The sequence below is a fragment of the Zonotrichia leucophrys genome, chromosome 3 (genome assembly GCF_028769735.1).
Source record: "Zonotrichia leucophrys gambelii isolate GWCS_2022_RI chromosome 3, RI_Zleu_2.0, whole genome shotgun sequence".
Lineage (NCBI taxonomy): Eukaryota > Metazoa > Chordata > Aves > Passeriformes > Passerellidae > Zonotrichia > Zonotrichia leucophrys.
In genome coordinates, this window is record NC_088172.1 from 35,863,293 (window position 1) to 35,888,743 (window position 25,451).

Consider the following 25,451-nt stretch of genomic DNA (forward strand, 5'->3'; position numbering starts at 1 on the left):
ACAGGTCACCTGAAGCCTGCCCTAGCAGGTCGTACTGCACAGGTACAACACTTTGCTGGTTGTTGTAGAGACAAAGGAGACTCAGAATGTTGTGTATGTTAGTTTTCAAACAGTTGGTTGTTTCCTACACGGGGAAGAAGGCATGGGAAATGTACAAAACTCACACAGGAATGTTTATCACCCCCTGCAGTGGTTCACGCTGTGACAGCCTATTTTTTCTGTGCGTAACAACCTGCACCAGTGCTTTTCAGTGTCTGAAACAGGCCTTCAGCTGAGTTCTGCCCACTCTGTTGCAGTTCAGGAAAGACAATGCACGCTGGCATAGGGCAGAGAAATGAGATCCAGGATGGATGTCTGTGAGAGGAGCTGAAGAGTGGTGTTGCATAGAGAAAAGGAAACTCAAGGGAGACCTAGTGGACAGAAAGTTTTCAAGTATTTAACAGACAGCTGCCCCAAACAAGGATCCAAACTGTGAATAGTCAAAACAGACCCTCCAGACCTGGAGTAAAGACCCTGCAATAAAGCTCTATGCCAATCTAATACTCTTGTGCTGCTGTGGAAGTACTACAAAGTAAAAATCAGTCTTGTGGCTTCTCAGTTTGTTGTATAAATAACACACAAAACCAGAGCAGCATAATGTATGTTGAAAATAAGATATCCTCTTAAGAGTCTTTCCATTTTAAAACTGAGTTGTGTAAATCAGCCATGTTGTAAACAAGGATTTTTGATATGACAGTGTTCCTTTGGAATAATCTTTGCAAGGGCATTTCCAGGCATACATCTTCAGAGCAAACAGTATCTTCTTTTAAATTACACATCCTTGTAACTGAGTTGAATCCAGAACCAAGCTGATACACAAATCACATAATTACAGATACTTAACAATATCTTGTGAAAGGGATTGTTCAAATCTTAATCTTTCTGGGAGGCATCTGGATTCCCTTTTCCTTGTGCCACCATATATACACATCTTTTCTCCTTCTCTGTAAATGTTGCTGTGAGAACCCTTCCTTGTGCCTGTAAACAATTCAGTCCTAGATACTTCTGTCTCCTACAGATAAATTTTCCATTTTCCTTTTATGTAACTAATCTGCAAAAGTACTTCTTTGATCTTTGCTGCTGCTTGGGTTAATCCTGCATTTCTGGCACACTGTTGTCATGCACAGTTTTCTTTTATGTTATTAAGAGGTTCAAGTGTTTTGAGATAACAGTGTATCAATGAAGATCAGCGTCACTACATTTTGTGCTGATAACAGTATCATTGATATCTAAATAAAATGTTAATGAGGAAAGGTAGACGTGGAAATGGAGATGACAGCTGTGTACAAGTTACATGAGCATAAGAATATTTACAAACTGAATGAAATCGTGACTTGTTTGAAGTTCAAGGGAAACTTTGACAGTGCTTTGCAGTGGAGCCAGTATTCTGACTTTTCTTCTTTTGACTTAGGTGAACTAAGTTTCTGAGGGAAAGATAGCAAGGGAAGCAATTAGCATTACACAAATTAGATGGTGTTATGCTGTCTGAGGTAGGAAACGTAATAAATGCTATGAGTCATATTGAAAATGCTCTGAAGTGTTACAATTAAAAAAAAATTTATTGATATTTAGAGAGACATGGAATTCACTGACAGATAAAAGGAATGAGCTATGATGGCAGGAGGCATGTTAGTATTTGTTGGTCTGCCTTCTCTGATGGCACAACTGTGCAGCTGAACTGTGGGTTGGATTGAGAAATGGATCCACTTTAAAAGTGTTTTGGTTGGTATTTTTAACCCCATAAATGTTTGGGTCTGTGTGTTTCCATTCAGTGACTGCAGGATGAATGAAGAGGGGTCCAATGGAGAATGAGAAGTCCTATCACTGGTATTGCTTTGGAAAACTTCACCTCCTGCTAAATTTCCATAAGGGCATCAGACCTTTTCTTACACAGCAAAAGTTTATTTTTTGATGGCTAAAATTAGTAAATCATTGTGAATTTTGTAATATTTTGATAAAATAATGTTTGAGAACTGTGTCTTTCTATACTGCCTTTTATGTTTTTTAAATTTATTAAGTGTGTTTGACAGGAAGGAAGTGACTGTTGCCTCTGAAGTGACCTAAAGGTTTGCATTTGCCCGGAGTTTGTTTGGTTTTGTCTGTAGGGTCATCCTGTGGTGTTTGGATGCTCTCCTGGCAGTGTGCTGCCTTGGCTGGTAAGATGCCATGGTACCTGCACAGGAGGGGTGGATCCTTCCCACTTTGGAGACTCGAATGAGGGGTACACCAATGTCATTAGCTGAGGGATAATGGCAGCTCCCTCCTTATCAATTAGATAATAACACTGTCAGGAACTACTGAACCTCAGCAAAGTGAGTTTGCGTTTGACATCAAGACTGTGAAATTGCCTCAGTCTGTTAAAAAAATGAAACCATAACATTGATTAATTAACATATATATAAATATATAAAATTACTATTAACATTAAACCACTAATACATAAATTAATTTCAGCTGTGTGTGACAATGGAAAATAATACTAGCATGTGTGAAATTTCATAACTCCTGGGATTTACCTTGCCTAACCTCATGTGCTTTAAAGTCAGGCCAGATGAGTTCAGCTCTAAAGGATGGGTTAGTGCTACCAGGTATTGTATATTGGGTTTTTTAAGAAGTTAGACAAACATCTGACAGGAGTTACTTCAGAATAATTGGCACTGTTTTGGGTTAGAGAGATAGTCTTTTCAGCTACATTTTGGGTGGGAAAATGGTCCAGGGCTTGTGGTTTTCTGTTAAGGCAGGAAAACCTGAAAGTAAAAATAGCTAAAAATAAGTTCATCATCCAAGCTTGGAAATACAGAGGAAAATGAGAATCAGGGGAAAGGAAGTTAGGCTTGATGATACTGTTGATACTATTTCAGTGATTGAAAATATATTAAAGAAATTCACATGAGTATAGAAAATACTATTCTAGTGTAATAGAGGGAAGAATGGAAGAACTAGTTGAGGGTAATGCAGGGCCTCCTTTATACACTTCCTGCTGTGATATCTCACTTTTTAGCTACTATAAAGAATAACGAAATAATATTTCCTTGTGCATAGTCAGCATCATAATTTGGCCAGCAGAATTTCAGACTACTTTGATTTTGCTGGGTTTCATTTGTATATTGTTTTATTATTGTTCTCATGCAACCATTTTAAAAATCAAAAAAAGAAAAAGTCCATGTGGAATACAGAACTTTTGTAGTTAGCACTTTCTCAAGAAGTGGGCCAGTACAAAAAAAAAAAAACATGAAAAGAAAGCAGACTGTTGCATGCAACTTATGGAAAGTGTAAGGTGAGTTTTAACTTTGAAGCAAATTATACTTTTAAGTAAAGCTGTAGCAACTCCTAAAAATATACTGGGATGCATATAAATGTGCTGGCTAAAGATGCAGAGTAATTAAAATGGAAATTTAGACTTTGTGGTATGTTGTTTATTCCCCACAGGGGAAATGTTTTGGAGGAGCTGGTACCCCATTTAGACTTCTGAGTGCCACTGGTTTGGTGTACTGAGTGTTGTCATTCTGCTTCCACTTCTAATTTAAGCTCCTAGTCTTCCTGGCTTTCCTCTGGTTTAATTACAGACTGCAGACTTCCCTGCTGGGTGGCTCTGGACACGAGCTTAACACCAGTAGTCTCCTTATTCTTCCAGAGGGCACTGTCCTTTCTGGTGACTGCCTACTCTGGTGTCTGTCCTTTCTGCTGGTGAAAAAAGGAGCTAAAAGACAGGGTTGGTGCTTCATGACATTTGAATGATCTGAACAACTCCCCTTTCCTACACTGATCAATTTTGGTCCTGTAAAATAGCATTTGGGGAGGATGGTGAAGGCTTCTCAGTCTATGCTTTTATCCTTTTCACAATCCCTTCTCTGCTCAACTTGTTTAGTACAAACTCTCTCTCTTTCCACATGCCTTTATCACTGTTTTTGCAAATATCTTCTGTACAGCTTGTGCTTAATAGAACAGTTGTCTTTTATCTCTCTACTTCACTGATTCTCCATCTGTTCTCCATCCAAACCAAACCTGAAAATTTATCCTCTGCTTTGCATAAATCTCTTCAGCACTTCTTCCAGTGCTTTTATTGCTTTCAATCTTAACTTTACAGCCCTGTTATAGACACTAGATAAGATAACTCTGCACTGTGCTGCTCTCCTTAATTATTATCTGAAAACAAATATTTCTTTGTTCAATTGTTGTCCATTTTTGAGTGTATCTATATGATTTAAACCCTTGTTTTCAAGCATATTTACATAACAGCATATTCATAAACGTGGGAGCAGTTCTATTCTTTAAGATTATACAATTTTAATTGATGTACAGTATTTTCCCTAAGCCTTCCTATAAAATTTTAAGTGTCCAACAAGATAAACTGGAATCCTTGTTCATTACCAGACTATTTGTGCTGGTTGATGATGGCACTTTCAGGTAGAATGGCTCCTACTTAATCTTTGAATCATACAACAGGGAAAACAATGTCACCAATATATAACAAATCCAGAACTAAGTTTTTAATTTTATAGCTAGTTACTCCCTGAAATGAACTGTTTTGTCATCTGAATATTTGCTCTTTTTTAGCTCCACCAAACAGAACCAAACCAAACTTTGATAGCTGTTCAAAGAATCTCCTTTGATTTCTGATCTCCTCAACATTCAGAGTGTTTTATAGAAGAGTAATGCATGAAAAACTAAAATGGTAATATGACAGAATGACAAATAAATGCCTGGTTATAAGTTCGGAGGGATCTTTAATGCCTGGGTAGTTGCTGATCTTTGCTAGTTCAGTTTTCCCCCTTCCTAGAGTTCCCCTGTAACATTTTTTTGTGTTTCAGTAGCTTCAATTCGAGCGGACCAAACTATGAGATTAGCACCCATAACAGATAATATTTGTGAAAACAATTTCATTGTAGTTTTTTCCTTTATTTGTCCCTAAGTAGTACTCTAAAATAGATCCTCCTATCACTCTAGTTAGTTATAATTAAGTTTTGTTTTGCTTGGCCATAACATAAGCATTGTAAATACCCAAGACTTATGAGACACAAGGATGTTATTCAAGGGTATTTGCAGGATTAGATACATCTGCTGCCTTGAAATGTGCTGTGCCCTTTAGAAATCTGATCATGTCTTCCCTCACCATGCTATGTCTGTGAACCTTTGTGTTACTTGTTTGATTTCAGTGATTTGTGCTGATTTCAGTGAAGGAAAGCATGACTTACATCAAATTCTTAAAGCAATAGACTCATTTGAACACAATTCTAATTCAAAGAAGAGGGAAATCCAATTAACCCAATAACTATAAAGTAACTGATGTGTTTAATACTTAAAAAGTCATATTTATTTGTTGTTTAGTATTTTTTTTTTACAATCAGGAATGCTTCTTGAGGCTGCCTAAAGATATCTTTACAAACAAGGTAGTACAAATATAATTCCGTGGTATTGCATACCTGTGGTTATTGGTGATTTAGAATGATGATTCCTTTGTCCCTGGGAAGATACTTGCATGAAGAAGACATTTAATTCAATGAAATGAAACTGTTTACTTCTTTCAAGAATTGAAATAGTTCCTTATGAGATTCCTGGCTGCATCACTGCAATGGTACTGAAGCCAAACCTCCAAACCCTTTAAGGTCCTTCAGAGCATAGCTCTACTGTCTTGATCCAGCCTTTGTATGGGGTGAAGTATTATAACTGGATTTTAGTATCTGTGCCTTATGAATGTTCTTGACATAGTTCCCAGGGAGGAAAAAAGGCTCCCCAGGAGTATAAACAAGACCCAAAATGCACAGTATGAAAAATAACTCCTAATAGTAGCTTAAATGTCCTTTCTTGTCTGTTTCCCTGGCTGTACAGGGTGAAGCAGGCACGACTTTCCATGGTTCCAGTACAAAATGCCCTTGCACACATGGCTGCTCACTCTCCTTTATCCTTCTCTTTGCATTTCAATGAGGAAAAGTTAGGGAGCTCATTAATTTCTTCCCTTATGCCTATTTCTATCACCATAATCACGACAGTTTCATTCCCATGGACCTGCCTGCCTGACTCTCACCTGTATCTGTATTGTCTCTTGTCTCTCAGGGTGAGGTTCACCTGGCTACAAGCAAATGTTTCTGTTCAAACCAGTCCCCCAGCTTGTGTTTGCAGTCAGTGGAAAGGAACAGGCACTTATTTACTTATTTAACAGGGACAGTTCACCACAATCAGTTTTTGAAATCTCTGTTAGGGCATGAATAATCTGCTGTAGAAGTGCTTTTCTTTTTCTGACTGATCATGCAGGAGTGTAGATGAAATGTTCTGTGTATACACCTGCATTTAGCCAAATGAAATTTACATTCAACATCTTTGATCCTCAATTTATCTTGCAAGATTTTTTCTTTCTCTTCTGTGTGCATGTGTAAGTCTACATGCTGTATAAGACACTGACAGGAGACAGTGATGCAGCCTTTTTAGTAATTAAACATTTTTCATATAAAAATTAGGCATTTCTGAAAATATTGCAGGTTTCCATGGGATCCAGCTGGAACAGAAAAGAGGCTGAGACAGTTTTCTTCTTTTTTTTCCTATCCTGGTTTTCCTTAATGAATATAAAAGCTCTTTAGTTGTATTTCCTTCGGGTTTTATGTTAAACTGTACACCTGCACCAGCTAGATTTGTTGTTACTGTGTGATTTTAGCATAATACTGTTCCTCCAAGAACATCCTGACCTCAAAGTAGACAATAGTCCTTTGGCTCCAGCCATTAATAACAGCAGCTGTGGTGAACTTCACTGTAGTAGGTCCAAAGGAATAGTGAGGGTCCAGCCAACCCGAGGATGCAGCTATAGTGTAACCAAGCCACAGATTTTGCAGTTACAATACACAGAAAGTAGTGAAGACAGCTTTCTAGTCTCTCAGTGTCTGAGAGCACAGAATGTTGTAGGAGAAAAGAAGGTCATTGGGGTTCTTTGTTCAGAAATTATGTCACTCTGCTTGGTGGTCGCATTGGGATGCTTTTTTTGTAGGAGCGTCCTCCACAGACTTCTGAACTGTCAGTTCCATCCCTTATGATTATCTCTTGTGTGGCTTTGAATATTAATGGCACAAAGCCGTCCTTGTCTGCAGTGAGCACAATCCAAGAAGAGCCTACAAAAATTAAGCAAGAAGAAGAAAATGAGTGCACTGCTGTGGTTACGTAAATGTAGAAGCACGTTTCGAAAAGTCAGTGAGCACGCAGGCAGAGCAGGGTTTCTTTTTGTGCACTAAAGCCTTATTACACTAATGACATTAAGGTCTGACAATCCATGCTCAACACACCTTTGTGCAGATGCACTGAGGGGCTAAATGAAAGGTCTTGCAAGGTTTGAGGCATTTTGACCCTTAAATTTAGTTCAAACACAAGGTGCATCTTTGCTAGTTCTAATAAACTAAAAGTATCTTCATCTTCTGAGAACTCAGCCAGCCTTTCAGCTGGCTTTTGTTCTAATGACATCTACTTCTGCTTTTGACTCATCTGCTCTGCCCAAATGACAAACAGATTATAAAAACTGGATAAGTGGCCAGCAAAAATGATTTTGCTGTACTTGCTCTAGAAAGGAGTAGAGGTCTCCGTCTCATTACTATCAAACCAAGATTGTTCCATATGTTTTCAAATTCATATAGCAAATAGAAGAAAGTTACACTTTGAAGGTAATTTACAAAAGATTATTTACAAAAGCTGCTACAGTAAAATTTCTTGTCTTTTAATTATTTATAGAATCTTCTCCTAAAGAGAACGAACAAAATATGGATGACATTTTTAATCCTTTTTTTTCTGAAAAAAGGGACAAGATTTAGAAACCAAAATATTTGAAAATGTTTTAGGTTCTCTTTCTGTATTGCACAGAAGAAAATAAACCTCCTTCCACTCTTTTTTTTTTTTTACTTTTCTTAGCAAATTGGCTTAAAAATGAAGCTGTATTTATTTTTTTTAGTGATTCATTTGCCTTTCTTTCTCTCTGGATATTGCAGTTCTCATAGAAAAAAAAAGTGAATTCTCTATTTTTTTTTCCAGTTTGACACTGTATGGAAAAAAAAAATCTGTGGCAACTTAAAACTATTGGGGGAGCCTTTATATGACACATTTATTAGAGTATGTGATTCTGTCATTATTGAGCAGGGCATTAGCTGGGATCTGAGGGGTAAAAAGCCCTGATAGGTTCTGTGTTGGGATTTTAGATTTTGGGATATAAAACTTTTTAAAATGGAATGTAAAAAAAGGGACTGTAGAAAATCCAAATGAACCATCCTTATTTTTGTCAGTCATAACAAAGCATGCTCCTGGAGAAGGTAAATCTCTCCTTTTTTAACCACTAACAAAGCACTTTTCCAGTCTGGTTGTATGTTGTCATGTCACCTGTTACATCATAAGAAGATTGTCTTTCCAAACCATGGATCTTTAATCTTCTGCTCTTAATACTTTCTTTCTAAATCTGAGCAGACTTCAGATTCTGTGAGCAGTGGCCCTGAAAGAGGAAGTTCTATGGTCCAAATGGATATTCCATTGTTGATCAAATTGATGAAGCATACTTTTGTGTCAGACTCTTGAAATTATTTTCATCCATTGAAATGCTGGAAATTCTCAGTGTCATTGATAACACTTGCTTGGAAGCATATCCCATGGAATATTTCAATGGAAAAACCATTGTGTGCAGAGTGTAGTACCCTTTTACTTTGAACAATTATTATGATGATATGCCAAAAAGAGGGACTCCTGTGTGCTGCTACCAGGGCACTACACAACAGACTCTGTTTAGCACAGGTAATGGTATTACAGTCCTGGGCTCAAAGGGCAAACAATGAGGCTGAGCTCATTGCTCTTTTAACTCTGATGATCTTAACGGCATTGCTGTGGACATGAATTTGATTTACAGTTGTGAAGCTTTTCCCTCCAATCTATTCATGCTTAAGTGTTTACTCATTGTAATAAATGCCAGGCTGTCATTATAATACAAGCATGCTCTTCATTACATACCCTTTAATTATATACTATTAAAGGATGGGAGTGATATTTTTAAACTTCACATTTAATATTTATGTTGTGTGTCAAAAAAAACTTTTAGGAATATAAGCAAGTACCATCTCGAACTGAATAAAGAGCTACACAACTGCTTCTGCTCCAAACTTTATAATTTTGCACGATTTTGGTGAGTTTTAGAAAGATTGTTTCAGTTTTTGTTTTTGCTGAAAGCATACAGACTCAATATCAGGAAATCTGAGCAGAAAGAGGGACATATTAGGATGATTCTGAGACATTATCTTTTTGATATCTCTGAAGTCTAATACATAAAATTGAGGAAAGGTGTTCTGCTAATTAAATATTTAACTGCTCTATAGAGCTGGAAATTGATTTTCTTAGTTCCCTTGTTTATTATGGGCGTTTCTTTCCAAAATCAAGAGCTGGAAATACGGGCCAAAAATGGGCTTCTCCTTGCCCTGCAGCTCTGCATCATGTTGCTGCAGAGGCCTGCTGGAAAATAGCTCAGGTCTCAACAGCAGGTAGAGTTTTTTCATATGTGCTTCCACTGCACTGTACAGTCAAGGAAGATTCTTGGAAAAAATATGGAACATGCATGTCCTTGTCTTCTGGAACAACCTCAGAAAGAGGATCATGGTAGGCTGTGATGAGAAAAGCCATCAGAAACATTATAGAGAAATGGCAGTTTGTGTGTTGCTGTGAGGGTGTCACAAAGGAGCAGACAGGGACAAGGCAAGTCAGTCTGGGGCCCCTTTTACATCTGTCCTTATGAGTTAATCAGTGGTGGGTGGTAAAAATGGGAGATTGGCAAGTAGGAACATTGAGCTTCATTTTTTATCTTACATTAAAATAATCCCAAATGCTACTTTATAGATATAGATAGGTAGATATAGATATAGATATAGATATAGATATAGATATAGATATAGATATAGATATAGATAATATTCTGAGAGTGAATTTTTCTCCAACCTATACTCTGTTGTCTGGGCTGAGACATGCTAGTAAGGACGGGTGAAGCAAAATGCCAAAAGGTTTCAGGAAAGCAATTCTACTATTCTCCTTCCAGGTAACACAGTGTTCTGAGTATTTTCTCAGCCTTCCTTTGCAGAGGCACCTAACATATTACTCTGCTAATAGGTAGTTTTGCAGTTACTTAGCATTTAAATTATTTCAAGAGTCTGCTGTATTTCAGACAAGGGAAAACACACACTTGCCAAAAGAAGTTAGTTGGCTCAGTTTATTAAATCTGGGGTAATTATTCTGTTGCAAATGCTTCTTTTATATGCTAAAAATCTCAGGTGAAACCAGATAGCAGAAATAAAAAGAACATACCGTGTTTCATTTCAATAACAGGCAGATCAAACAGCTGCTGGACTAAACTCAAATGGATCTTGCCATCACAGAGGAGAACATCTTTTGTTTCTTCAGTAACTGATCCATTTGAAAAGCTTTTCTTCATATCCATGTATGTAAAAGAAAAGATCTAGTTAATGGCTTAGACATCGAGCCCAAGTACTTATAACCATTCTTCCGCTCTTACTCCTTTCAGCTCTTTAGTCATTTTGCCTTTTCTTTTTCTGTCTTTCCTACAGTTTATAGATGACATCATCATGCAGAACCATTCTAAACACAATCTCATAGCCCCATGTGAGGAGGATAAAAATGCCTCTTTGGTTTTTGCTTTGTGAGCTCCTGCAGCTCAAAGCTGCTTCAGCCCTGTACATGTATTGTCCTGGGCTGGGCATCTGTGTGTCTGTGGGGCCTCCCTGCCTGAAGCCAGTTCAGTGGAAGGGCATGTATCACACCTGGAATAATGTTGTTCCAGATGCTGCCCAAGTAATTGAGTACTCTGCTCAGTTTCAGCTGTATGTGTGGGTGGGTTTGAGAGTCATTGGGCAGCTATTCCACCCTGCTAAAATAGCCTCAGGGTTATTTTGGCACAGGGAATATTGCAGAGAGACTGGACCTAGCAACAGTCTCTGAAAAGCTGTAACATCAAGGTAGCTTGGGAATCCTGTGACTTTCTTTGAGAGCGAGAGAATGTATGGATTTACAGCCTTGTAATTTGCTCTGATATTCACTGAAAGAACACACTTGAAAATAAAGGTGGCTTGTTTCTGTTTCATGAAATTTAGGTGGCCCTAAGAATCAACATCTTTGTGTTTCATCTTTCTGGTAACTGCAAGGTGCAAGGAAAAAAAATTGCTGAGTTACTATGGTCATGGAATGGATATATATTTGAACTTACATTTTCCTATCTGCTACCATTTAAAAGTCCTTTTAACACTGAAAATTTTCCAATGACTAAATGTTGTTATGAAATAGATGTGGATGGGACATTTTCTTCTAAAAAATATTGCTAAATGATATTTCTATACTTTGTCCTGTGAACTGAAGTTTGTTCTTTCCATGCTTTCTCCCTGGGTAGTTCCATGTGTTATGTTTTGCTTGTTTCTTTTTCTTTGGCATCTTTATGTTTGCAATACCCCCAGATTTTAGATATTAGTTATGAATGGACCATCTATTTACCCAATTTCATAGACCCCTCTGTTTCATACATTCAAAAGGGATCCAAGGTAATATTTCAGAATGGATTGACAGGATCTCATGTATCCTAACTCCTGTTCTAGTCCTACTCTGTCTGTGTCTACTTCACACCCTTGAATTTTTCTTGCTAATGTATAACTTACAGTTGAATGAATTCACAACTGCATCTTCAATTTGTGTGCACAGTAATCTAACCTCTGACTAAATAAATGTCTCTTGTAATGCTTGTCTTCATTTCTAATTGTGCTGTCTTTTCACAGTTGCTCTCTGTGAATGTGTACTTTTTTGCTATGTAACAACCTTTCTAAATCAATCTCTTTCACTTTTCTGTACACAGTGTCTGTGCTGTCATGCAACTGCATTGAATTCTGTAAATCAGAATGTCTGCTGACTGTTGCAAGTGTCCTTTCTCCCACCCTGCTATTATTTACTCATGCAGATAGTCTATGGCTGATTGTTATTTATTTATTTATCTATCTATCTATCTATCTATCTATCTATCTAATTTTTTATTTATTGTGAGTGATTTTATTCATAAAAACCATAAAAAATATCTTTCCATTAAATATGTGAACTTTCCGACTTTCAAATGTCTTCTCATCTTTTTTCCACATTCAAAACAACGAGAAATTTGTTGGTGCATAATTAATAAAGGATATACCTAAGGAATACATCAAAGAAGTATCATTGTCTTAGTCATAAACCTGTAGCAGCTTTTTGGTACAGATGCAACTATATAAGAAAAGTTCTTGGTAATTTTTAAGTATTTCCAAGTTATGTAGTACTTGGAAATTTACCAAAAACTTGTTATTTCCAAATTATGGAGTACTGTATTCTATTGAGCCTAAACACACCTGAAACTAAATGGGCTGAATGTTCAGCAGTGAGTTTGTGCTTTGCATAGGCACTGCAAAAGTGCTCTTTGCCTGTGCCGGTATTTGTGCAAAGCTTTGTCATTGCTGCAATTTGTAGACTAGCACATCTAACAACTATTTCATTTTCCTGAGTTCAGGTTGGAATAACAGAGTTTATTCAAACTGGAACTTCAGTTCATGAATTATAGAAAAAAATGGACTGTACATGAGACAAGCTCATTGCCTTGGTCCAAGGGGTCCATTTTCCACATAGATATGCTTCAATTCAAGAATTATCAGAAAATAATCTAGCTCTGTCTGTCTTGACTTGAAATCAGTTGAATGGAAATGTATACTCAAGATGATTTTGTTCTACTTTGGTTCCTATATAGAATTGCACATTATTATTGGAACAGCCATTGGAAGCGGAAGACATTTTTGTGTACACAAAACTGCACAACACCTATTTTTTATCCTAAACAGTTTTTCAAGGACAGACCTGAAAGATCAAGTCTCAATTGTTTGTCTTTCATCATTTGTCAGTGTTCATATGAGCTATTTTCTCTGTTACATGCTTCTGTTTGTAATGATAAACATAATCATCTTATACATTTATTTTTGACTTTTTACCTGAATTCTGTCAGGTCAAGAATCTTTCTCAGTTATAATTTGCTACTTATTTAGCCTTTTTGCTTAATGCTTAGTTTAAGTGGTGATAATGTGCCTTCTCTTGGAGGAATGTGTTCACAGATGTCATATCACAGATTAACTGATTTAAACCTGTACCTTCTTGTGAGGCAGGTAACTCTTAGTATCCCCTTTTTATAGATGATCATACCATTACACAGGGAGCTTAAGAGATTTAGTCAAGGTCATGGAAGTAATTTGTGACAGAGCTAGAGGTACAACTAAAACTTGCCTTGGTATTTCTCACTTTCATACCATAACCCAAAGACACTTTTCTAGTCAAATCTAGATTTAATACACCTCTTCCCAAAATCCATGTCTGTTTTTGCTATGTTGTTATTTATCTCGATAGGAATCAGAGGACTTGAAATTCCAAGATTAAAATCCCTTGTGTTAGTTGCTTTATCCTAGAACAAAGTTTATTGGTAGACAAAGAACATGTTAATCACCGAAGAAACAAATATATTTCCACATACATTAGTTGTATATTTTCAGATTAAGTTTCTTCAGCCAGCTTCCTGTAGTATGTCAAGTGCAACTCTTCTTCAACAAAAACCCAGCAAAAAGAAATGATCAATTCAATAATTGTTTTCTCTCACCCATGTCAGCCTGCCCAGATCAGATTTTACAGCCTATTAAGGGTGTTCTGGGCAGCAGCCAGCCTGTCACAGCAGTGCCAAGCTGTCTTTCAAAACTCACATTTCAGATTGCAAATATGTAGGAGAAAAGCATCATTTACTAAGGCAAAAGGTTTCCTGGATGACATGTTATATATCTCACGTATTTGCAGTTTTCATACTGCACAATAAGTGAACATGCCTTCTCTCCCTTTTTTGAACCCCACTGAGCAGTCAGCTGGAGCTGGTTCTGCCTCTTGACCTTTTCTTCATTTGTCTTGTATTTCCTAATGCACTGCCTACACTCTCCTGCATGCTGAGATCATCTTAATGAACTTAAATTTAACAACTGATGAACCAGTGAGGTAAATGAGAATGTGCTACCACTCAGAATTGTTTTTATTGACACTGGGTTAGTGATCAGTTGAAGTCTCAATGTGTTCTTCTTGCCCATGGGTGTCTAGGAATGTAAAATGTTTTTCAGATGAGACCTGCCAGCTCATCACCTGCCCAGTGCTCATCACCTGCTGAAGGATATGCCTCACTGATGTGCCCACACACTGCTTTTGTTCTTTTTGTAACATATTGTATTTTAAATCCACAGTCATCTTATAGTCAAATAACATGTACAGAAGCAGAAATTTCATCTCTTAATATATTGGAATATATTACTATGCACTTTATATTAGTTCATTTCATTAATTTCAATCCTTTTTTAAAATTTATTCTAGATGTTACATAATAGTCCTCAATTTACAAGTGTGAAATCCTGATCCTTTACTGAGAATATTACTGACTTTATGTCATATGCAGATTTTTTAAGCATAACTCAGCAAATCATTAATGAAACTTTCAGATGACACTGAAAATCCACCATGAGAAAATCCACCAGTAATTTTTTCCATTTTCTTCTATATTGATATAACTATTACTATCTCCATTGCAGCTAATTCCTTAACCATCTTATTTTTCTTCTATTAATCCCTACTCTCTGCTGTTGAACAAATACTTTCCCCTGTGGCATATTTCAAGTACTGTACTGAATTACAGGTATTTTAAATATTCTTCATCTCCTTTGTGTTAATAATCTGTTGTTTTATAAGGGAAAGGTATCAGGTTAGCACATGCATTGTACAGTGAATAGTGCTGTAGCTGTCTAGGATTCTGTTTTCATTCTTTTACACTCTTGATTTCAACTGTGTTGTGCTCCACTGGTGATTTCAGGTTTGATACCTTAGTACCCATTAGTCAGCTTGCTTTTACCTTTTACCTTGCAGGGTGAGAAAAAGCTAGTGGATTAGCTAGATGTGGGAGTTCTGTCCCAGAAGACAATGAAAAGACACTTAAACAGCTAAGGAAGAGAGAATTGAAGAGGAAGGAGAATTATGATTTACATTCTCACTGTGCCTCGTGCAGCATTGCTGCAGGTGGTGTTCATTAGGTTTGACAGCTTGCACTGCTCCCCTCCCTGTCATTATTTCTACTGTTGCTGTGATTCCTGCCTGCTTTTTGGTACATTCTGTTTTTATTGCGGTGGAGATATTGATAACTTTCCTTTCCTTACCCTTATGTGGGACATTCCAATTGCAACCTTAATTAACCTGGCAGAGAAGCATAAGCCTGTAAAATGTTTATGCTGGAGGAGACCTGAGGTGCTCAGAGGTGCTTAAATCCCAGTGCAGTTTGCATTTATAGGGCACATCAGCATTCCTGGTGACACAGTGCTGGGAGATTTCTCTCCTCTTGGCTCTCTGCAGGTACTGTTTCAGGTGTATTGTCATCTAAGATACACCTTTTATGCTTCCATGATCTTTATGTGTGATCTCTACTTTCTTTGTGCAGTATAACTTGGCTCTATTTTTGACATTGCGTGTTCCTTTCCTTTTGTACCTGTGCATGCAACAAACAAATCATCTGCTCTAACAAAAGGAATTGTGTCTCCTCTACAGACCCTGCTTGTCTGCTATTGATCAGTTTCAGAACACTGTTGACAGAATTTGTTCATAACAAAATCCCCAACCTTTGCTCAAAATGTTATCCATGCATTAATCACACAAATTTCTCAACCTTTGCTCAAAATGTTATCCATGCATTAATCACACTTTCTCTTGACTACTGCAGGTCTTTCTTTTACAGTCATCCTAAATCTCTTGTTTCTAAATTTCAGGATAGCTGACTAGTTTCTTACTCCAGGGAGCAGTCATATCAGCTTCCTCTTCCATCATTTTCATGACTTACTTTCTATTGCTCAACCTGAGTCAAAATTGCCCTTTGGATTTCAGAAGGGTTCATGGTCTTATTACAGCTCATCATTTCAGCCTGGTCTTTGCTCATTTTTTTGTGCCCCCCTTATATTCCCCTTCTTTACATCATGTATTTCCATCAGAGTTTTACTGCCATATGTTTGTATCCTTTCTGTTCATCTCCCAGATATGTGTAAAAAAAATATAACACCCACATTTATTTTGTAGCTGACCTTTGTAGCTGGCAATAAAACTTCCCATAGCAAATTGTATGAAGATACTACAAAAGTACAGATTGACTTATGTACAATTATTGGTCTGTGCTAAGAAAAGAAAGTAATTGTGACTAATTGCTGAAAATATATTATTTCCTATTTAATTATGCAATATATGCTATCAGTGATATAAACTTTTGACATCACACTACTTGTGAACAAAATGTAGGAGTTTAAAGATGTTCTTCAGATTAAGATGAATGTTATTCCTCCTGGAGAGGTTTGCCTAAATGCCTTTAATTTGAGATCCAGATTGGCTTTATTTCCACTGCAATTAGCTTCTGAATGAGACTAGTTTAAATATTCTGCAGCTGTTTCTTTTCTGGGGGAAAGGGATGGTATAAGTATCTTTTTGCAAAGCAAAACAGAAAAAAATCTGTGACAGATCCTCTTTTTTTTTTTCCTTTTAAATAATGTCTTCTTATTGCATTTGTCTGTCTGCCCTCCCACATTCCCCTGAATCACAAACCTGCCTGTGATGAAAGAGCAATAATATTTGCTTTTCAGGGTTGAATGATCAAGTTACCTCTGGTGGCTGAATGCTATTACAAAAGTGATAGTGCAATGACATTTCCAAAGTGTGAATGATCATGGTTTTCTTCTATGGCTATGGGCTACAAAGAATACAAATTCTGGTAGCACTGCATAGATGTGACTTCAGAGGAGTTACAGGCAGACTTGCACTAACACGATAAACAAAGGGTTTGAAGACTGTTAAATGAGCAAACATTATGAATTATTAAGTAATAAATGTTTCTGTTTTTTAGTTTCCTAAGCAGAACAGGAAGTACACATAAATATGTCAATAACGCTTCTGCACAACAGTGCTCATAATTGATCATTAATTATTGCTACATTTTTAGCCATTATGTTTTAAACTTTCATTTTATTTTCTAAATGTATAAATATGGTTATGCAGTTCTGATAATTATATTCTTTAGTGCAATAGACTGCTCAATCAAGACTGAGCCTCTGCTGTACTGGGGATTATAGAGACACTTAAGAAGACATGCACTTGGCACAAAGAGCTGGAAGATAATGGGCATATTATTGACTGGACTGCAGTGTTCCTAAAGTTTAGAAAGTTTTCCACTGGCTGATATTTATGTCATAAGGCAAAAAAGTTATTTCCTGACTTTCTGCTCTCTGAACACAGAGTCTGGCTGGAGCTCACAGCCCAGCTGGTCTCTGAGCTCACAGTGCACTAAACAACTCCTGAAGGAGGAACAAGGTTCCGATGTCTGAATATAAACTAATCAAAACAACTATTTCTTTGAAAATTATTAGCTGCCTATGAAGCAAATATTTCCCTGTCTGTCTGTAGACCTTTCTGCCAAGTCTATTTTTCATTATTTTTTCGCATCATGCTGTGATCCTGTTAGATTTCAGAAGAGGGGCTGAACTATACAAGGCATAAGTGGAGACTTCCCCAGGAAAGCTGTGTGTGGGAAGGCATTAGTGGCACTTTTTTGAGTCATTGTAATGTGGTGCTAGCAGTGCTTGCTGCTGGCTTAATGTGAAACTAACCTATTCAGATTATTAAGTATTCCTTTCTAAACATAGTTTTTCTAGCAGTATTTTAGAAGCACTTAATTTTTTGTTGTTCTTTCCAAAGAAAAATAGCAGGTTAACTAATTCTTACTTCTAGTGCAAGCACATGCACAGCAACTTCAGATCTTAGATTAATGTTATGTGTCACAAATAAAACTTCTCTTGGGAAAGGTTAATCCAATTGACTCCTAGAAACAGGGCTGCTTGCTAAATAAATAAGTTGATTTATGTTAAGAAATCAAAATTAATTTGAACATACTGGAGAACAGAAGGGCTTGCTTCTTGGCCAATAAAATCCTAAATTATTTAAAATAGACATGCTACTTTTCCACCAGAATTTGTATAATGTGTTCAAGTTAAATTATTGACTAATTCAGATCGAAAGTATTGCTTTTATCCAGAAAACCCAACACATCAGAATCTGTTTAAATGTCAAGTAAACACTTGCTAGAAAGTAGTGACCATGATTGAATTGAGTCACCATTCCCTTAATGACTTTCTAAGGAGGGGTACTTAGATGTCTACACAGATTCCTTTAAAGTTAAAGGAAGTAAAATTTGCTTCAGCATCCTCACAATACAGTGCATAATTTTGACATAATGCTGCTTACGTTGCAGTAGATAAGGATGCATTTATAATTGGCATTTACATCCTGAAAGTGATACCAGTTTTATCACTACCATCAACATGTTCAAAAATCTGATCAGTATAATGTTAGTATTCCTGTGAATAATATTAAAAACAGTAGATAGAAATAATTACCCAACCTACATTCCTTAGTTGAAATTCTTATTGAAGCCAGGAGGAAATTTGCCAAAACAAGGGTAATAGGAACATGGTAGTTTGAAATTCTTATATTTGTCTAATGAAATCATAATTACATATTGATGGATTAGAAGGTTTTTGTTTGCTTGAGGGTTGTTTCTTTTCTGAAAATTTTAAGTGGTTATGGGTTTTACAAATTGAGTACATCCTATTTTGCAAAGAATAGTGTTGAGAAATAAAAGCAGAAATAAGCCAAATTCATGTCATACCCATTTAAATTTTCCATAAATTGAGATTCAATACTTTGTTTCAGTCTTTCTGTGAGTCTGGCAATCTTCAGACTTTGTATTTGAGCTCAGGTTTAAATTTATTACATTTCTGGTGAGCTACTGTAGTCCCCCATTCATCGGCTTATCTCTGCACTAAACTAAAATATAAGCTTTTTGTAGATTAACAACTCTGGCTCTGTTCTGTCTGACAGGTGCCAAAATCAGCCGGTGTCCAAGACAATTGTGCATGATCAAAGAATAAACAGACAAATCTCCCATGTTAAGTATCCTCTAAACTATACACATCATCCTGAATTGTCATTTCAATGACAAATTATAATTCCATTTTAAATTAAGCTTGATTCCAAACCAAGGTTACATTTCTTATGGGTTGATAAGAATAAACTGCATCCTCTTGATTTAAAGCTAACTAAATGCAAGATTGTTTAAAAGTTTGGTTCCTATCACAATATTTCTAAGCTGACAAAAAGTTACCTGGTAGGTGACATGCACGACAGGCGGTTCCTGGGAGCACGGGTAGGCTAAAGAAATCCTCCTGCCATTCCTAGCCAAGTCTGTTATTTCAGAAAGGCTCAGCTGTAATTCATTGAAACTGCCACAAAGTCTCTCTAAATTTCTAGATATGTGACTCATTCCCCTTTCACTTGGCAAATTGTTGTTTTTAGGAGAATTCGATGCTTCTTGGATCACATTGAACTGCACTTTAGGGGATGTTGGTCTGCTGGAAATCCTGCTGGGTGATCCAAAACCACGAAGAGACACTGAGCGATTCATAGGTTCAGCATCCAATGTTTCCAAGGCCACCGAGGAGTCACCTGGGAGCCTTTTTTCATCCAGGTCACTCACACTTGATGAAGAGCTCTGCTCATAACTGGGGCTCTTTACTTCTTCAATGAGTCTTCTCCTGCCACTTGGAGACTGAATAACTGTGCTTCTTGGTATTAACAACTCCCTGCTTTGAGGCTGCTCTTCTGTGGCAAGGTTCTCAAAGAATTTTCTTTTCCCAGGTATATTAACAGAGGATTCAAAGTTATAAAACATATTCTGCTTAGTCTCAGGCAATGCTGAAGAATTTTCTTCCAGCATCAATTCCTTGACCATAAGACGCATTACATACCTGTCTGAACTTGAAGATGGAATGAGATTAGGATCAGGGAACCTCTGCTTGCCAATCAGAATCAATAAGAGTTTATCTGTTAAAAAGCATAGGCCCTTTGGTCTTTCATTTTTTTCCAGCTGGATTTGTTGAATGTGAGGCATGGAAGAAGAGGTTACTGAATACACCAGAACAATATTAGAAGTGTTAGAGGCTACTGCCACAATCTGAGCTCTAAGATCAAAAGCCATTATATCAGGAACCAAAATACCTGGGATGGTGACTTTTCTGGTGGTTGTTACCTTCCTCTCAAAAGTCACCAAGATCAAGTGAGAAGAATCTTGACCATTTGCTGCTGCAGAGTCTTTGCGTTTCAGAGTAATGAGAGGACTGGGATCAGACCGACGGTGGTTTGCAAGGATATGGGTCAAATCCACAGGACCTGATGAAGAAGAAGCAACTGAATCAACACCTGATCTATCTGAATCTATGGACTTTCTTCGTGTGTCCATGGAGTATTCCTCGTCACCAAGCACCAAAGCAGACTGTGAGATTAAAGAACCAGCTTCTGTACCAGAGGGCACATCAAATGCAATGCCTGCATTGATACCACAGATGTTATCTAAAGGAAGTTCAGTAGCTACAGCAATTTGGAAATCCAGAGTGGCTTCTATAGCGCAGATATAACCTCCCACATCAAAAACTGGGCAAAAGGAGCAGATATTTAGAGTTTTCTGAGCATTATCCCATATGTAGGAGTGCAGGGTACTGCCTATAGCAACTACTAAACGATTACCATCCTTAGTCCAGCAAGCACAGTGGATAAGTCCGCTGCTTTTGATCTCTGCCTTAACCCGCGTATTGTCAGTACGAACGGCGTGCAAGACTGAAGCATCTCTTTTTGTAAGCACAGCCAGGACCTCCTTCTTAGGATGCCAGACACAGCCCTGAGAAAGCAGTGGAAATGGCTCACCAACCTCACAAGTCTGAGAAATCAAGGGCTTTTTCTTCTCTGCACTGCTGTAGACCAGCTGCCAAATGCTTACGTGCTTTTTGTGCTGAACAGCGAGCAGAGCTGGGGTGTCCGTAGAGCAATATGGGCCCCAGTAAAGCCCATGCACATGTTCAAATTGACCAAGAATGCTTGAGTCTCCAAACTTCAGCTCTCCATTTTGATAGTATAAAGTAGTCAGTATCACTTGCTTCCCATCTGTCCAGGCAATTCCATGCACAGGATGGATAGCTTGATATAAAGCATTGAGGCCGGTTCTCAGCAGCTTTGCCTTTCCCAGATCCATCTTTTAGGCTTTCTTTCTAATAAGGATAGTTCCAAAATAGAGAATCCATGGAATTTGCTTGCAGATCACCATGAGAAAGTTTTTTTCTCATGTCTCCTTCCCTTCCTTTCCAGCATCAAGCTGCTAATTTTCTGCTAATAATCCAAGAGTCTATATTGCGAAGCCCTTCTCAGGAGGCCTGCAGCTGCTCTTCTAAGTATAAATCCATGTCAAAGCTGCTTTGGCTATGTCTTTTCCTGGGAGGAGTTATCATCTTCATGTGATTGCTAACAAGGTTTAACCAATTACTGTGCGTTTTCGTAGAAGGCTATTTTTAACTCTTCGGTGCTGGGAATAAATGTAAAAATAACACTAATACCTTGACCTTCAGTGAATGAAGGTCTTTACCAAAGAGAGAGATCATATACTGGTAAGCCTAAGTATTAAGCTACAGCCTGAAATAATGACCTGACACTTCTTTCAGCCAGCCTTTGAAGGATGAAAGAAGATTTAAACATAACTGAGAACTGTACAAGGCAGATTGCAATCTGTGATGGGCAGCATCTTTCAAAGAGACAAGATCTGAAATGGCTATGAAAGGAAAGTAGAAAAGGGAAATCATGCTCTGTTCTATTAGTAGTTACAAGAGAACAGAGGAAGGTGACATGAAAAAAAAGCAAACACCCAAACTAAAAAGCCTCAAATACATAGTCTAGAAGCAAAGAGAGATGATGAGTCATTAGTGCTCATTTTACTGGGACATACTTCCTAGCCACAAATATATATTGATTTCTTTCTTGGTCTTCCTAGCCACCTGTGTCTGAGGGCTGTTCCCTCATTATACAGACAGAATGCAGAGAGGAATCCAAAAATTTCCTGTTTCTCCTAACCCTGCATTTTCCACAATATGTAACATAACATCATGCAAGATCCTTGAGTTGTCAAAGACCAAAAGACCCAACCAATAAATTGCTGTAGCACAGTGGGGCTGTGGGAGGATACAGCAGTTTGGGTGGGCTCTGTTGTTTCAGGCCCAGAGCTGGGCCAGATGGACTGGCTTGGGTGTCTCCATCCTTCCCTCCTCAGCACAGCCCTCCCCGGGCCTATCTTGGACAGAGGGTGTGTATGGCTGAGCATAAATAGTCAGGGTGGGATTAATTAACTTAAATATAAGCAACCATTACTATTTTCAGCACCCCAGGATATCTCAGACAGCCACACTGAGCTGGCAGGTGCAACACAGGACTTAGAGAAGAGTAGTGCCAATCTAGGGTGGCAGCTGGCAACAAAGAGATGATCCCCAGATAGTCCCCGGGCTGCCTAAGATGGCATTAGAAGCTTATAAGCAGGTAAGTGAATCCCATCCTCAGCATCTTTCTGTAATTCTTGTTTTGCCCGTGCATTTCCTTTCAGCTTCCATTTAACTTGTGTCTCTTGCTTTGTAAATTAGCAAAAATGGAATAAATTAAACCTGGGCAAAGGTTTACAAGCTATCAATATAATCACTGTGGTTAAAGATGTAAGACTTAACAATACACCTTCTGCCTCCTTAACTCATTTATACATCATATATTTGTATATTACCACCTGAGGAAAAAGTTGAAGGCAGTTGGACCTCTGTTGTAAGAATTTTTAATACCCTTTTTCCAGGTGTATTTACTGAGGATAGTTATTACCACTAAAGAACTCCCAAATTGGTATAATTATATCACATGCTCATTCACAGCTACTTTTTTTTTAAATTATTTAATGAAGACTACGTTCAAAATAAAAACTTCTTTATATTCTTCAAGAACAAGCCAGCAAGGATGACTGGAATAGGTAAAAGTTAAAAAGCTAAATATGCAGGTTAGAACATCCTTTTTTATGCAAGACTCATAAATTCTTTGGTCTCTGTCTGTGCCTGTGGTGAAACCATGATTTTTAATGATTTTACCTTACCCTTTGTGGTACAGTATCTCATACACTCTGCCATACCTGTTCCACCAGGAGTTCTGATAACTTCCTCCAAGTTGTAGCAGGATTATTGTTTTTTTCTATATTAGTGAGAGTTTCTTACTCATGGTAGTTCTAATGAATAGATTGCATTAAAATGCAATCCCAGCAGCTCCATAAATTGACAGAGTCTGTATAATATATATTTATTTTACTTTACAATAATGGTGTTCCACTGCTTGGTGTCTTCTGGGTGTATTTTGCTGAAACTGATAAAGCTATTCTTTGGCACAGTATCTCATCTATATTCTGCACCACTGTGCTTTTAATATCCTAACAAAACTGTGTCACAGCTGGATTCTAGCCACCTTAAATGTGGTTTGGATGCAGAAACTTCTGCTTCAGTGTGACTGAAATGCTCAGATGTTTTGCTAGGGATAATGTGTATTCTGTCAGCTATGCTGGCATCTTGAGAGCATGGAATGATTGCTTGTGTGGAAGACTGGACTTGATTTGCTGTTGTTTTGGTTTTTTTTAATTTCGTCATCTCATAAAGTACTTGCTCTTCAGCAGTGTCTGTCACACTATCAGAGGATAATACAAGGCTGAATATGTGAGGTTTGCCAGTAAGTTTGTCAGAATCAATCTCAATTGTGGAATTCAGGTCATCTCACAAACACTGAAGTCTTGAAAAATATTTGCAGCAGAGCTACAGTGAGATTTTCATCTATCTCTGAGGGCTTTAGGAAATAGGACTTCATCTGAAGTCATACTTATGACACACATATGAAGACATACTTCATCTGAAACATACTTATTTCTAATTAATTATCTGAGATACACAGATACAAAGATGGCAACATCCACAAAGTTCCACTGGCATGGTAGTGAGCTGGGGAGTCAAATACGCATGAATTTGCTGTGGCCTTTTCAAAACTCTCTAAGGCTCAATGTTTGTTGAAATCTGCAGGCTTTAGGCACACTGCAAGCTCTATTCTGTAGCAACTGAGTTGGAACTCCAGACTCCATTTGGGATAACATTTGAGAATCTCAAGGAGAATTTCCTCTTGTGGTTCTGGTGAGAGGCAATAATGTGGGGAAGGAACTTCTGTGAGAACAGAATCCTTTCGTACCCCCATAAACACCATATATGAGAAAATGAATTTGAGATAAGGTTATATTTCAGATTGTATCTTTAAAAAACTGTAAATAATGGAAGACTTGTAAAATATACAGTGGGGAATAAATCCTAAATTATGCCATGATTATGGATTTGAACAAGTTGTACTGGGGATCAAAGAAGCAAAAAGTGAATAAAAGAGACATTGAACTTTTGTTTGGCACAACATAATTTTTTTAAAAACAGGATTAAAAAGAGTGGAAAAAACAAGTTCCCTTCATTCAGTTAGCATATTTTTCTAAAAAAAAAAAAAAATCCCATCACCTTGGTGCGCACAGATCTCTATAGCACACACTCAAAATAAAGGCCTGTAATTGAAAACTGTCCTGGTAACAACACAGTTAGAAATCTGAGACACTTCAGTGAGCAACCACAGTCTTTACACCTACAGTAAGCTAGATTCTGATCTATTAGCATCTCTGAGCCTCTGATTAGGTCTGGTGTAACTGAGATCAGAATGTCACCTTTGGCTTAAACAAAGTGTTTCACTGGTGGCACCTTGGCTGGCTCTCTCCTGCAGAGTAATTCCAGCCAGCCAGTCCTTGGTGCTCTGCAGAAGATGGTTTTTAGAAGTACATAAATTGAACAATGAATTGCACATGGCTGCCAGTTGGTAGATATGAGTTCTCATGGTTCATAATGAGTGTTGGAAAATTAATCCAGCCTTCATCATTGCAGAGGGTGAGCTGCTGTTAGAATCTCTAAAGTTAGAGAGTTTTTAAGAAATAGTTTTAAAAAGTACAAGCTTTAGACTGAAGTTTTGTTAGCATTGCAAATACAGCAGAAAAGTTTCTTAAGCAAACAAAAGTTTCTCAAGCAGTAGAGTATACATAACAAATAACAATAAGCTTCTGTAAAATTAGCTTTAAGATAGCAACAAAGTTATTTAATGTATATCTTTAGAAAGTTAGCATGAATAGAACTCTATTCTTTGTCTCTTATGAACCAGTCTTTGTTTTAACTACCATTACCTGTGTTTTATAAGATTAGATAAAATGCTTGTCAATATGTGTTGTTCTATGTATGATTAGCTGAAATCTAAACTGAGATAGTTTTATATCATTCTGTATCACCCCACCTTCGAAAAGCATTCTGTGTAGATCAGCGAACTGTTAACATCATGTC

General features: G+C 37.4%; 1 protein-coding gene across 1 annotated transcript; it reads right to left on the reverse strand.

Moving 5' to 3' along the window:
- Window positions 1-6,969: 6,969 nt before the first annotated feature.
- On the reverse strand, window positions 6,970-21,232 carry WDCP (WD repeat and coiled coil containing). Its single transcript, XM_064706872.1, has 3 exons — window positions 19,313-21,232; window positions 10,342-10,462; window positions 6,970-7,136 (listed from the first exon to the last, which is right to left on the reverse strand). The coding sequence occupies exons 1-3, from the start codon at window positions 21,230-21,232 to the stop codon at window positions 6,970-6,972; spliced, it is 2,208 nt and encodes a 735-aa protein (XP_064562942.1).
- Window positions 21,233-25,451: the final 4,219 nt, after the last annotated feature.

Bases quoted from the DNA above. Each gene is read 5' to 3' on its own strand.
- WDCP (XM_064706872.1), bottom strand. From the start codon at position 21,232: ATGGATCTGGGAAAGGCAAAGCTGCTGAGAACCGGCCTCAATGCTTTA. The intron at 10,463-19,312 runs GTAACTTTTTGT...ATGGATATGAAG, and splicing joins TCGTGCATGTCACCTACCAG to AAAAGCTTTTCAAATGGATC. The intron at 7,137-10,341 runs GTATGTTCTTTT...TAATTTTTGTAG, and splicing joins TGTTATTGAAATGAAACACG to GCTCTTCTTGGATTGTGCTC.